General features: G+C 45.7%; 3 protein-coding genes across 3 annotated transcripts; 1 reads left to right on the top strand and 2 right to left on the bottom strand.

Annotated features, from left to right (window-relative positions):
- The first annotated feature begins 12 nt into the window (after positions 1-12).
- Positions 13-1,272, top strand: LOC128726493 (glucose-fructose oxidoreductase domain-containing protein 2). Its single transcript, XM_053820305.1, has one exon. The coding sequence runs from the start codon at positions 13-15 to the stop codon at positions 1,270-1,272; it is 1,260 nt and encodes a 419-aa protein (XP_053676280.1).
- A 745-nt stretch (positions 1,273-2,017) lies between these two features.
- On the bottom strand, positions 2,018-9,408 carry LOC128723797 (cilia- and flagella-associated protein 57). Its single transcript, XM_053817562.1, has 8 exons — positions 9,236-9,408; positions 9,097-9,180; positions 8,088-8,998; positions 7,464-7,999; positions 6,908-7,393; positions 6,604-6,841; positions 5,455-6,536; positions 2,018-2,170 (listed from the first exon to the last, which is right to left on the bottom strand). Exons 1-8 carry the CDS (start codon positions 9,406-9,408, stop codon positions 2,018-2,020), a joined length of 3,663 nt encoding a protein of 1,220 aa, XP_053673537.1.
- A 348-nt stretch (positions 9,409-9,756) lies between these two features.
- On the bottom strand, positions 9,757-10,422 carry LOC128725477 (gamma-secretase subunit pen-2). The gene is made up of 4 exons (XM_053819229.1): positions 10,386-10,422; positions 10,215-10,315; positions 10,042-10,146; positions 9,757-9,953 (listed from the first exon to the last, which is right to left on the bottom strand). The coding sequence occupies exons 2-4, from the start codon at positions 10,273-10,275 to the stop codon at positions 9,814-9,816; spliced, it is 306 nt and encodes a 101-aa protein (XP_053675204.1). The 5' UTR covers positions 10,276-10,315; positions 10,386-10,422; the 3' UTR covers positions 9,757-9,813.
- Positions 10,423-13,791: the final 3,369 nt, after the last annotated feature.

Here is a 13,791-nt window from a genome sequence, read left to right as displayed (position 1 = left end):
GTCAGCCCGAAAATGCTGCCAGGTATCGGAATGTTCGGAACGGGTGAGGTGACCCACGTGCTGGTTCCCATTTTGCGTGATAAGGGCTTCAACATTGTCGCCATTTGGGGTCGGACGGGCAAGGAAGCGGAACTGGCAGCGCTCGAGTTGAAGATTCCCTTCCATACGGCCAAGATCGATGACGTGCTGCTACGGAAGGATGTCGATCTTGTGTTCATCACTTGTCCACCGTTTCTCCACTCGCAAATATCGGTGAAAGCCCTTGGTATCGGAAAGCATGTCGTATGTGACAAACCGATGACATTGATGCAGAGTGACGCGTTAAAGATGGTTCGCGCCAGTCAGTACTATCCAACTCTAATCTCGATCGTCAACCACTCGTTGCGGTTCCTGCCGGCGATCGCTCACATGAAGCGAGCCATCCAGGAAGGTTATATCGGAGCGCCCGGGCCTTGCCTTGACCAGACGCTCATCGACGTGAAGGTACGAATGGGTCCTCTGTTCAACCGGAAGCGGTACGATTGGCTATGCGACGAATCGATGGGCGGTGGTGCGTTAAATCTGGTTGGCAGTCATGTCATCGATCTGGTCAAGTTCCTGACAGAACGGCGTGCGATACGAGTCCACGGAACCGTCCGCACGTACGCAATGTACGCTTCGCATTCACACACTGGTATCCGACGTGTGGCGGCACCCGATGTGTGCAGTTTCCAGATGGAGCTAGAAGGTGACGGCGGTGCATCGAGTGCGTTGGTAACGGTCAACATAAATTGTCACGAGACGAACAACGTTTTTCAGCAGGAAGTCGTTATCTATGGTCCGGCGGGACATTTAACCGTACGTGGTGGTGATCTGGTGGGACATCGACTGAACGCTGAAACAGGCGCCGTCAAGGAAGAGATGCTCTACGTGGATGTGCAGGATCTACAATTTTCAACCTCGGATACGGCTCTCCCCAGGCCGTACGTCAAGGGACTTTGCAAACTCGTAGGCGCTCTTCGTGACGCCTTTCATCCAAACAAGGAAACCGCGGGTTGGATTAAGGAACCCGTGCAGGCGGCGGCCACCTTCGAAGATGGCCTGTATGTACAGGCGGTTCTGGACGCCATTCGAAAATCAAGCAATGAACGCTCATGGACGAAGGTTAGCGTTTGTACGGAATCACCCACGAGTCAGCAGAAGCAAAATGCGCTCGCGAATGCCGCTGCCCGGATAGCCTCCGTTAATGCCATTCGCGCCGATCCCAGTATTAATCATGCCGGCTACTTCTGAGTAACACCGGAAATGGATGATTCGATCGTCCGATATAATTTTGGGAAATAGCTTTCTTTAGCCGAGAGAACTTTATAGAAGCACCACTTGATACGGTTGTAAAATTATTCCTTTTACTTTTGCTCAATCATTTTCTTCGTAGTTGAGCTTGCGGCCAATTTTACACCGGAATGATTTACTAGCTGTGCTTTTATGAGCAAGTATTGTTTTTACACACACTATATTTACAACAATTATCTATTTATTTAGTTTTTCTACGTTTTATAATATTAGAACTATTTAATGCCTTACGCGAACAACGATGGTAATCTTATACGATTATGAGAATCGTCCCCGATCCAAATGGCTTTTGAAAGTTTTTTGAACTATGAAACTTTACTCGTGGAGTACAAATCTATCTTTACAATCTTTTACCGCGAAAAACTATGCGAGTTTATTTATTTTGTATCGTAGCTATTAATTTATTCGCCCGTCCAGCACCACTGCTCTATCATACGAAATTCATCTGCTTCGTCGTTTACATGCGTTTAAATAGAACAATCAATTTCCTTCAAACCATTGTTCGTTCAAATGCCGTTAGTGTTTAGTCGTGTGTTATTTGTTCGTACGAATATTGTGCGTTTTCTGTTCTGTACACATTCGAAAACAAGACGAAGACGAGAAAGTTAATAAAGAATATTTATATCATCTCACGAAGAATAATTTTGTCACATTAATCGCGACATGTTCATACGTCGGAAGACCTTCACTTATTAGTGACCATAGGCAGGGCTCCTTTGCGGGTACTTTGGGAAATCATTTCAGCGCGCAAAGTTTGGTTCTCGCTCGATAGCGTACGCACCATTTCTTCCAATTTCGTCACTTGTTCCCGGTGGTGCGCTTCGAGTGCATCGTGATCCTGCAACGAGAAGAAGAGGTCAGAAGAATGAAACCGAAATAGCTTTCACTTTCCCTGCGAAGTAGGTCAAGTGCATGATAGGAGATTCAAATATGCAACGAATTCCATGCTTCTCCTTTACCTCCCAATACCCATAACGCACACTAGAAGGCAGCGTTATTGCTTCGAAGTCAATTACCTCGAGCACATCGATCGCGTACCATCGTTCATTAACATGCATGCTGTAATTATCATCGGCCAGTGATTTGCATAAACGAGGCTTTATATATGCTTACATCAGCATCATGGGAACTGTTCAGTAGCATCGATGACCCATTGTGTTTCGATGCGAATTTAACGCTAGATCGTTTTACTCTGGCATTAAATCGGTTCCTTCATCATCTCCGGAAAGAAGCCATGAAGTGTGGCGTTTGTTATTATACAAAATTACAAAACATCCACTTATTAACCCTTGAATGTTGGGTGATCTCTAGGCTCCTAATTTTATTTCAAAAAGGTGATCCTGGCATCAAGTGAATTTACTTTCCAAAGCGACAATCCAACTCACAGTGGCCACATTTTTACTCATTGCCTGAATAGTATTCCTGGCGAGTTACCGTAGAATTACTGTCCCGATTTCAAAATGAGCTCTTATGAAAGTTCCTCGGGGTCAGTCAGCCAAATCGTTTCGGTACCATTCGGTGCCCCAAGTGGCCGAGCACCTTTATAATCGCGCTGTTCCACTCGTCAAGAATACCAACATCGACGCATATCATTATCATCTTGCGCATTGTAACGCATACCGGCCGTAGGTTAAATGTAATGACTGAGAACCAAGCGATCGTGGTGGTATCGGTCTTATTTGATGGTAGTGTTCGAAGATCAGTACATCGCCTCTAAACAACACGGTGTCTCAGAAGGTTATCGGACACGTTACCGAGCGGTTGGTGGTCATTCGAATAAACAAAATGTTAGCGCGAACAGCATTTCTATCTCTTATTTTTGCCTTAGTGCTTATTAGCCTTGTAACCGAGACTGAAACGCAAGGATCTCCACGTGGAACACCCTACAGGATCGATTTAGGTAAGGTGAAAGTGATTGTAGTTAACCGTCACCATGTGCTTTTTGGTATGGTTTAGTAATCGAACAAATTACAAAACGGATTTTTTCTACCTTGTTGATCGTTTCTTGGCCAGCTCAATACAACCAGGCGCTACTAACGCGTGTACGTGCTCTCTTCGAGGCATCCCAGTCAGCTGACGAAGAGAATGTGCCCTTTTTCGAGCTGCTGCCCGACTATCGAGAACGGTTGACCGGAAACTTTTTGCTTGATGGTTTTGGTCGTGCCCGTGATGCCGGACGGTGCCTAACCTGCATGTCTAGCTCATATATGTTCTTAAGCCTGTACAATGAAACGATCGCCAATGAACAGGGAAGTTCCGAACGCCTGCGGATGATTGCTAAGCGCCTCTGTCGATTGCTAGGCTTCAAGAAGTACCTGTGTGACGGAGTGGTAGATCTCAACGGAGACGTTATCGAGTATGTGTTGCGCAATCGTTCCCCGTTCCCGGAACCGGAGGACATTTGCCAGGTATATCTGCAGGAGCTGGATTGCGTTCGCGATGGGCGTAGCATCACCGGGGCGGATTTATACCGTTTGGTCGAAATCGTTCCACGGGTGGAGGAACAAATCACTTCGCAACAATCAGGACGATCTATATTTGAACAGCAGGACACAATCGGATCATGTGCGAGTGATCTTTCATCTAGGAAACGGCCTCTCACGATCGTCCATCTCACCGATATCCACTACGATCCGGAGTACATAGTCGGAGTGAATGCGGACTGCAAAGCGGAAGCCTGCTGTCGTATGCTGCCGGATCTCGAACCGGTCACGGTTGACAATGCGGCTGGCTACTGGGGCGATTATAGAGACTGTGACACGCCCTGGCATGGCGTCGTGGATGTAATGGAGCACGTGCGTAAGCAGCATCCGAAGATTGACGCGATCTACTTCACTGGGGATATTGTGCACCATTTCACCTGGAACACGACGATCGAGTCAAACGAACAAGCGATGCGTCAGGTGTTTGATTTGATGAAGCGCACCTTTCCGAATGTCCCAATTTATCCGATCCTAGGCAATCACGAGTCTCATCCAGCCAATTTGTGAGTATTCTACCCATATACTGTATAACATGATCGAGAAGTATAGAAAATCTCGGTATTTTATATTCATTGTTTTATGCTTCTTTCCAGATATGCTCCGCACACTGTGGAGAAAACCTTCCGCACGGATTATTTGTATGATTTTGTTGCCGAGCAGTGGGCTGACTGGTTGCCGATCGAGCGCATTCGCAACACTCTAGCCGAGGGCGGATATTACACCGTGCGTGCCCCGTACGGCGTGCGCATCATCGGGCTTAACAACAATCCTTGCTTCGTGCACAACTTCTGGCTGTTCTACAGTCTGGATTACTTCCTACCACAGCTACAGTGGTTGCATGATACACTCCTCGAGGCAGAACGTGCTAACGAACGTGTACACATTCTGGCGCACGTACCTTCGTATGATGACTCTTGCTTCATCGGATGGACACGCGAGTACCGAAAAATTGTCGAACGATTTGCGCACATTATCGCAGCCCAGTTCAATGGCCACTCGCACGTGGACGAGTTCAATCTTTACTACGCGCGAGACGATCCTTCCCGTCCGGTCAGTGTAGCGTGGAATGGAGGATCGACTACCACTTTTACGAAGCTCAACCCAAACTATAAAGTGTTCAAGTTCAATCCGACATCATTTGTAAGGCATCAATTGAAATCTTACTTTGGAAAAAACAAATTCTTAATAGAATCTCCTTCCTGTAGGAACCCTTTGAGCAAGAGACATGGATTTACAACCTTACCGAGGCAAACCAAATGCCCGATCTTCGCCCGTCATGGTATCGATTGTACACCTTCCGGGAGTACTATGGGCTGAAGGATCTTAGTCTGGACTCGCTCCACCAACTAGTACAGCGCTTCGCCCGCTCCGAAACGCACCTTTCCAGGTACTGGCGAGCAAAGCAGAAATACTCCGACCCGCTCCTCCAGGAGGGTTGCACCGGAACCTGCCTGCGTAATGCCCTTTGCGCAATAGTTCGTACGGAACACGAAGACGACAGCGCTTGTCTAAAACTGTACGAATTGCAAGCACAGAATGTTTCCGTAACGTCTGGTATTTAGTGTGTCCTTTTTTGTAACATTGTAACTATAAAATTGTACATTAATGAATAAAGTATGATATGTTGAGCCATTCTTACCGTAACCGCTTTCTCTAGCTTTTCCTTCGCTTCTCGAGGAGAGATTGCCTTGCTTGACAATCCTAAAAGGGCCTCCATTCGGGTGCAAGCACGTTGCTTCTCATTTAACAGTTCACGCAGTTTATTCAATTCTGCAAGAAGCTCCATGTTTTCCTTCATCAGCTTCAGTGATTCACCGGCATCTTTGCGCTGACTGCTAGCCTTTTGCTTGGCGCTTTTTGTCATTCGTTCGAGATACTCGCGCTGGCGTAAAAACTCGTTCTGGACGTCTTCGTCGAGAGCTAGGGACTTCTGTAGCTCTTTATCGTCCGAATATCGATGACAAAGCTCTTTAACGCTACGCTTCAGCTCGTCTGGACGCTGGATCAGTCCAGAAACGTTGTAGACTTCACCACACAGTCGCTGGTATTGCGCTTTAGCATTGCGGAATCGGTTACGTTCGTGTCGTAGCTCAAGATCGATACCGCAGTATTTGTCGCGTAATTCCTGCAGCTGCAGCTCGTACTGTTTGTTGTGTTGCTGCAACTCCTCCAGCTTCTTTTCCATCTCGAGGATAAACTCTTTCTTTTCCTTGATCTCACGATCCTTCGGCTCGATTTGTGACTTCAGCTCGCCGATCTTCATCGACAGCACCTGTTTATACTTTTCCAGCTCGGAATTTTTCTTTCCCAACTCAAACACCTTCCGGTCTTTATCCCGAATTATTCCGTCCCGATCAGCCACTTCCTTGCGCAAAGCATCGATCTCTCGCTGATGTTGCCGGATACTCTGCTGGAACTTTCCGTGCTGGGTTTGCATAGTCTCGATCTCCTTGCGATATGCTTCAGCTTCGCGGCTCAGGGTGGAAAACTTCTTCTTTAGTACACCGGCTTCACCACGCCATTTGATTGAATTTTCCTCCTCTTCTTGGAGCTTTTTCTCATACTGCAGTTGCAACTCCACCTTATGACGATCATTGTCGACGTCAACCTGCCGGCAGTACTCGTCGAATTCGGTACGTTTGCGACCCATGTCCTTGAGCAGATTGTCGATTATTTCCTGCTTTTCATTCAACAACCGCTTCTGATCCGCTTCCATCGATTCTAAGAGGTAGATATAAGTTCACTACACACATTCAATGCTAATGTATATTGATTAATTCGTACCCACCTATCGTATCTTGCAAACATCCCGCAGATCGGCGTAGCTTGACTTCATACTCTTCACGCATAGAATCCATTTTGTTTTTCATGCTCGTCAACTTATCGTACTCCAAGATGATTTTCTCGTGAAATTGAGCTTCAAAATCCATCATCTCCTTCTGGTGATCTTCCTTTCCCTGGGCAATGCTAGCAGTAATCAGATTAAACTCCTCAGTGTGGGCTTGTTCCATCTCAATGTTTTTCCTCTACAAAGAAAAGAGCTCATATTTAGTACATCTGGTGATTTTACCTACGTAGGACAATGGTTCAACCTTCAGATTTTCGATAGCCGCGCAGTAGTCCTTGTGAATGTCCCGCATCTGCTCCGAGTGAAACGCATCGCCTTGCTTCATCTTGTACTGAAATTCCATGCTCTGCTGCTGGATGCGCATTTCCAGTGTGGTGATCGATTCGTTCTTCTCGATGAGATCTTGACGTGCGATTAATACGTCCGCACACTTCCCGAGTTCTGGGGCTTGGCGAGCCGTTTTGCCCTCGTTATTCAAAATATGCCACACAATCAGTGTACCGTCGTCGGCCGCCGTGATCAGCGTGCAATCGTCGTACGTGATACAAATTTTCGTTACTTTCGTGTTGAAGAAGCGGAAGTTGGTGCAGTTTCCACTGCTGGTGTCTACCAGCGGAACCTGCACATTGTACAAATGGCCCTTTACACTGCCTACAAACAGTATCGCATCAGAACGGGCCAATGCCATATCGGTGAGCGGTGTCAACTCCGGGATCTTGAATTCGCGCGCCTTCGGGAAAATATTTAGATATGGCAATTAATCACCCAGGATTCAAATTACCCTAAACAACCATACTTACGATATCCGATTTAGCAACTTCTCGAATGAGTCCAGTATTGGTAATGGAATACACCGAATGGGCATCACTCGTTAATGCTAAAGAACGGTACTGAATACCCTTCTGGACGACCTCCTCTAGCCGTTCGCCAGTAACCACATTCCATTTGTAAATTGCACCGTCGTTTCCTCCCGATACCAGAACTGCATCGTCCGTAGACCAGGCCAGGCTAAGGATACTTCCGTTGTGTCCTTTTAGTGTCTGCACTGCCTCAAATGTAAAGATGCAGATCAACGTAATCGTCTTACCGTGGGCTGCTGCTAAAAGATGGCCCTGACTTGAGAATTGCAGTTGGGTACAACTCGCCAGATTGAAGCTTTTTGTTTCCTTAAGATCATCCAATTGGATCTGAAGCAGTCGTAGCAGATCGATGAAGCCGACTGCAGCAAAGAACCCAGAGGGATGAAGGGCAATAACTCCTATTTCGATTTGGTATTTCTTCACCAGCTCCACCTTCATCGTTTCGTAGTTCCAAACACGAATGGTCAAATCGCGAGCTGTTTTTAGTAAACGATGAAAGTAAATAAAATAGAGCAAAGTTCTAAATGAAATTCGTTTTTCTATCCTGCAGCTTTACAGTCTTACATGCTGTCATAACTATCGGCTTCCAAGAACAAACGGCCATCCCGATAATACCACTAATATGAAGCGGTTCTCCGAGATGCTGAAACACCAGCTCACTGATTTTAAGCGTTTCCGGCACGATCAGCATACCAATGTAGAGCTGTGAGTGGACGGTTGCGACTACGATCGTGTCCTGTTCTTGGTTGACTGCCACGTTTATGATTTTGTACTGATGCTCGTCGAACAGCGTGATCGGCACACGAATAATGGATTTCTTGCGGAAGTTGTAGTTTGTTTCTCGCTCGAACACATGTACTACGTTATAGATTGCGTACAGGAAACCCTTTTCAAACTGCGTCAAACACAGCACATCGTGGTGATCGTGCTTTAGTCCTGCAACTTCCGCCGGAGTGGACACGAGGTCGGCGTCTCCTTCGCCAGATAGGTCGACCGTTTCTATAGTGTCTGCTCGCTGTTTAATCTTTAGCTCGCCAGACTCCACGAAGATGATCTCTGTTTCAGCTGTTCCAGCTGCCAACACCTCTGAAGACAGCCAGGTCATGGATGTTATAAGCAAGTCGTCCCCCTTAATTGTTCCAATCTGCCCAAAGCCCTTGTCGGTACGGTTCATGATCTTGAGCATGTAGAATCCACCGACGGCAACAATAGTGGCGTCATTTGGGTTACAGGACAGATAGATCGCTTGACCCTGTTGGCTCGAGTTGGATGCCCGGCCAATGATGAGTGAGTCGTTCTTGTCAAAGGAGAAGATCGATAGGAACGCATCCGGCTCGACCGACAGGACTGCCACTCCGCGGGAATCATACGTAAAGCAGATGTTGCCGATCTGCGTGTTCGGACAGTCCGGTGGTAACTGCAGTGTTTTCCGTTTTTTCAGTGTTTCAATTTCATACACGTTGACCATCGATTTACTGATGTGATAGATAAATAAATTTTAAAATTTGTCTGTTAAAGTATCATGCCTTCTAGCTAGGAATAGGATATGCGTATTGGCTTCGTGGTAGATTACTTATCGTTCGTTCGTTCTACAACAGCTATAAACTTCCGGTTCGGGCTTATGACGATTCGTTCCGGGTGACTATTTTCTGGAAACCTATTTAGAAAAGGGTTATTTCTCACGTGAATGCTGAAATAATTGCCTTTTTTACCTCAAAAACTTCTGCTTATTGGTGGTAAAGTCATGGATGGCCAATACTCCTGCAACTGGGTAAATGATTTCCTGCTTGAGGGTAAAGTGCACATTGCCTAGGATATCTGTACGTAAACCATATGCAGTTTTCGGTACGATGGATATTTGCTTGGAGCGATTGCTTTTCTCCATTATTATAGTTCAGAGTATTTTCTTTTGTTAAATGAATGTAAATTTGAGAAATAAATCCGAAAGCAGTAAAGATTTTCTGAAATACAGCAAGAAATAACACACCGTACACTGCAAACGTCCTGCAATTAGGCCAACAATCTAAACAAAGTAATAAGCAACGTGCGCTACGGATTGGTAGCTTGGAAACCGCATATGGTTGCTATTCGAATGCGGTGGCATAAACAACGAGCAACAGGTTGAATTTCCTATTGAAAGGTGTTTCAAAATCAAATTCAGTAGCTTATTGTTTGTTTCATTTGCCTATATTTAGTTTTTTTTTATATCTGATTGTATGAAATGGTTTGAGTATAATTTTATTATAAGTTAAATTATTTTTCTAGTCGTTTGTGCATGCCTTCATTACTACTATGCTTGCCCCAGAGGTATGATAAAACTAATATTGTCTGCAAATTCTCCCCAATCGGTCCGTTTAAGCTGGAATGTGACAATCCACGAAACAATTGCGATGAGCCATACTAACGTTCCAACCAAAGAAAATATGACATCTGTAATAGAGCCCAGGAAGAAATTACAGAATTTCGTTAATCATCTAGCTCATATGAGACAAAAGCAGCTCCTTTCGGGATACAGTACATTTTTTTATTTCCTTTTGCTCATCGTATGCGGGTTTACGGAAGGCCTCGTTAAAGAACCAGACTGTATTGATAGACCACAGGAAGGGTAGTAACGCAAAACCAGCTGAAATGAAAGAAAGCTGTAGTTTATGGGAACATATTGCACGTTCTTTTTAATAACAACGGATCTACCTTTGAAATACCATTTGCAAAGATACAACTTCCTTTCGTTTGGTGCACGAGATAAATCCATTTTCCTGTTTCAGCAGTATTTCCTTTTTTCAGCAATTATGCTATTGAAAGACACGATAACAAAATCCTACTGAATGTGCTTTTTAGCTATGATAATAAATTTATAGATACCTAATTCTTTTACAAATGGACCAGGTGCTTACGTATAGTTGTGTTGTGTGATTTGTGAGCTAATGTGGAAATTAAAGTAGATAATCACAATTCTAAAACGAAAATCATTGATATTGAAGATCTGTAGATAAAAACACGAATTACTGAAAAACAAAACATTTTAGAAAACATTTGGATTGACACATAAAACGTCGTGAATGACATGATGGTTCAAAAAATTAGCCGTCAAAAAGATAGCCGTTAGATTAATATGAAACTGGTATATTAAATCATATTCTTATTTCCTTATTAATGCAAGTAAAACACAAGTTGTTTGATGCAATGGAAAGTATTTTGAATTCAATGGAATGATTTTCAGTCGCATGTTGTGCGTTTAGACCAAACGTCTTCAAACAATTGTAACACAGCAATATTAGCAAACTGTTATTTTGCACTATATCAATGCTGCTAGAAATGGTGTTAGTAGAGTCAGCTGTAGAATCTAGCATCTGATATTTTTCATCTAAACACCACATATAAGTAACCAATAGGTCTCGTTGCGTTAAAGTAAATCAAGTTGTTCATAACAACAGCAGTGACATCTGGCGTTCAGTACTAGTACTAGCGCACAAGAAATATTTCATTTGATTTTCTTGCTATGATCGGAACATCGTTGATCCTCAAATTGTATTTTCGTGCGAATAAGCAACACCTTTCATAGACAACATGTTTTAAAATAACAGCTTTCTAAAGGAAAAGCGTTACTTTCAATTCGATATATAGCACATTTTTGTCCAATGTCACACGCCGTTCACTATAGATCCTTGGTGTCGAATAAATTTGAATCAATATACCGCCTCTCACAAACATTTTATCGTTAGCTTGAACAACTCCTTAGCGAGGAATTCATATCTACACTATTGTTATTTATTTCGTAGCTAGAAAACCACTCACGAACACATTAATGTGGTCCATGACCAAGTTGTTTGTAGAAACAATCCTCATAGATCAAGCGAAGGATCGAAATGATGCCACCTTCCATTAGATAATGGACCGATCGGGTGTGTCGATCGTTTGCCTAAATGTCTCACCTCACGCCTGCGCCTCGCTACTTCACTCCCTATCTTCCCTATTCGATTCGGAAAAGGTCACCGTCCGATAAAGTGCTGCCCGTCTGCCCGCACAGGCGGTGCATCCGGTCGCTTACTTCCCTTACACGCGGCGCATCATGAGCTTTGTTTCCACACTTCCGCTCGAATCCCCTCCCCCCCGCCCCCCAGCACCACAAATGGCCGCGAGCATGGAAACCCTCTGAGGCGGCATATTCGGATTGATCTTTCGGATTTCCCTGCGCCACGCCGCGAAAACGCTGGGTGCCGCTTTTTGGCGCGAAACCGACAACTGCGCATGTGGCGGCCTTCGTTCCGGAGTACCGCGTGGTGGAAAGGGTAAGCAAGAGCCCTCGGGAGCCTCTAAGCCGTTACCCGAAACGGACCGAAAAACAGCAAGAGGGGGAGAGAGAAAGAAAGACGTAACCGTAACTACAAGCGTTTCATCTTGGCTTGCAATAACAATAACCATTACAATATATCTTGCTCTGGGTTGTCCGTTTGCCGAGGTTCTCCCACAGCCGCCTTGCTTTAGGCTCACACTCACAGCTTCCCTTGCGCCTTCCTGCGGTTAGTCCCTCCGTTCTGTCCCGAATAGTTATCGAAATGGATCCTTTAACCGTCCACTGCGGGCGGTTCTAAAAACGGGTCGATTTCCTATTTATTAGCAGCGTTACCACATTCTTCCCCGATCCGGGATCGTTAGAATGAGCGATGCAGGATATGCCCATTCCCGGAGCTGGGGTGAGCAGCCCCCGAAAAACCGAAAGCTCCCATAACCAACCCTAACCCAAAAAACCCGAAACGATTAGCCATTATTTAGGCACCCGTAAAAGCTGCGACCGGTTTCGGGGGACACTTTGCTCGCCCTCGCGCGCGAAGAAGATGTTACCTAAATTATAGATTTCTCATATTTCGTCGTTAGTGGCGGTGGGTACCGTTGGCAAATGGATTTCGGGGATGGAGCCTTTTTCTCTCTTCTTACTCGCAAGTGTACAGCAAACAAGGAACCGTCGGTGGGGGGGGGGGGGTGGGATGGAGTGACCTCGGAGGAGGGGGGAAATAAAATAAAGACGATTATAAAACCCATCGGATTAGTGGTGCTATGTCCGGGCGGTTGTGGGTTCCCGTGTTTGGGACCGGCGCATGCCAAGGATTAAAAAGGAACGAAAAAAGGGAGTCTATCGAAGAAGGGAAAAGAAGGACAACAAGAAAGGCACCCTGGCACTGGTTGCCTTGGGGTGACTCCTGTGGCCGGCGGTTCCAATCCGTGTCAACTCGGTGTAACGAACGTTGGAGAACGTTTGGCGGCAAAACTGCATCTACTGGTGATGGCTGGAAGGGGGGAAGGGCCGGGTGTGGTGGAGCAGGCCAGAGGAAGTGACCACGGGGTGGCGATGTTGGTGTAAAGCTCGGAAATTATTGGCATCATAAATGGATTAGAGTCGTGATTTTAGGCAATTAGCTGGGCGAAGGCCGGCGTGGTTGCATCGTTAAGGGGGCGAGGTGTTTGGTAGAGAGAAAGAGTGAGAGAAACAGTGTGCAGTGGTGGGGGTGGGGGGTGTGGGGTGAGTGGAGCTGGAGAGTCGTTACAGTTCGAGGAAGGGACCATAAAATGCAATGGACCTTGAAGAGAGATCGCATCCGGTGCACGAATTCCTCCTTTTCTCTGTCTCTCTCTCTCTCTCTCTCTCTCTCTCTCTCTCTTTCTCGCTTCGGCTCACACTCCTTTATCGGATCTTCTTTTCCGATCTACTAATTCTTTCTTCCGAGTGGAGTGTGACTGGTGCATAAAGATGCAGCAAATTAGGCGTCGGATTGCATGCTTGAACGTGTTCAAAGCGACAGGATTAAACTCCTGCCCAAGCCCAACGTCTTTCGACCTATTTCGAAACAATCGTCTGGAGTGGTCGAGTCAGCAGATCACACATATTGTGCTCGTGCCATCCCACACTTCTAATCCTGTGAGGCAGCATTCCCCTTTTAACCGTGAAATCAAACCTAACAGCGACGGTTTCTGCGAGCTTTTTGAGATGTGCTGAAGCTTTTTTGAAGCTAATATGAATCAGGCAAACTAAACGATCCACACCTGAGGTAGCGCAGAAAAGGAACAACAAAATTTCAGGAGGACGAATGTCGGGTAGGTGTAAAAGAAAAACAAACAAACGACAAAAAAAGGCTTCAGGTTGGTGAATTCAAACACGAAAATGAGGTCGGGCACGGGAAATTGCTCCAGAATTTCAGCTGGCGACGGAGCCGGGGCAGATGGCGGACGTACGCCAACACCTTAAGAGGCGGCTTCAACTGCTTGATCGGCT

Source organism: Anopheles nili, chromosome 3, assembly GCF_943737925.1.
Source record: "Anopheles nili chromosome 3, idAnoNiliSN_F5_01, whole genome shotgun sequence".
Taxonomy (NCBI): Eukaryota; Metazoa; Arthropoda; class Insecta; order Diptera; family Culicidae; genus Anopheles; species Anopheles nili.
Note: the sequence above shows the minus strand (reverse complement) of the source record. Positions and strands in the feature narration are given on the sequence as shown.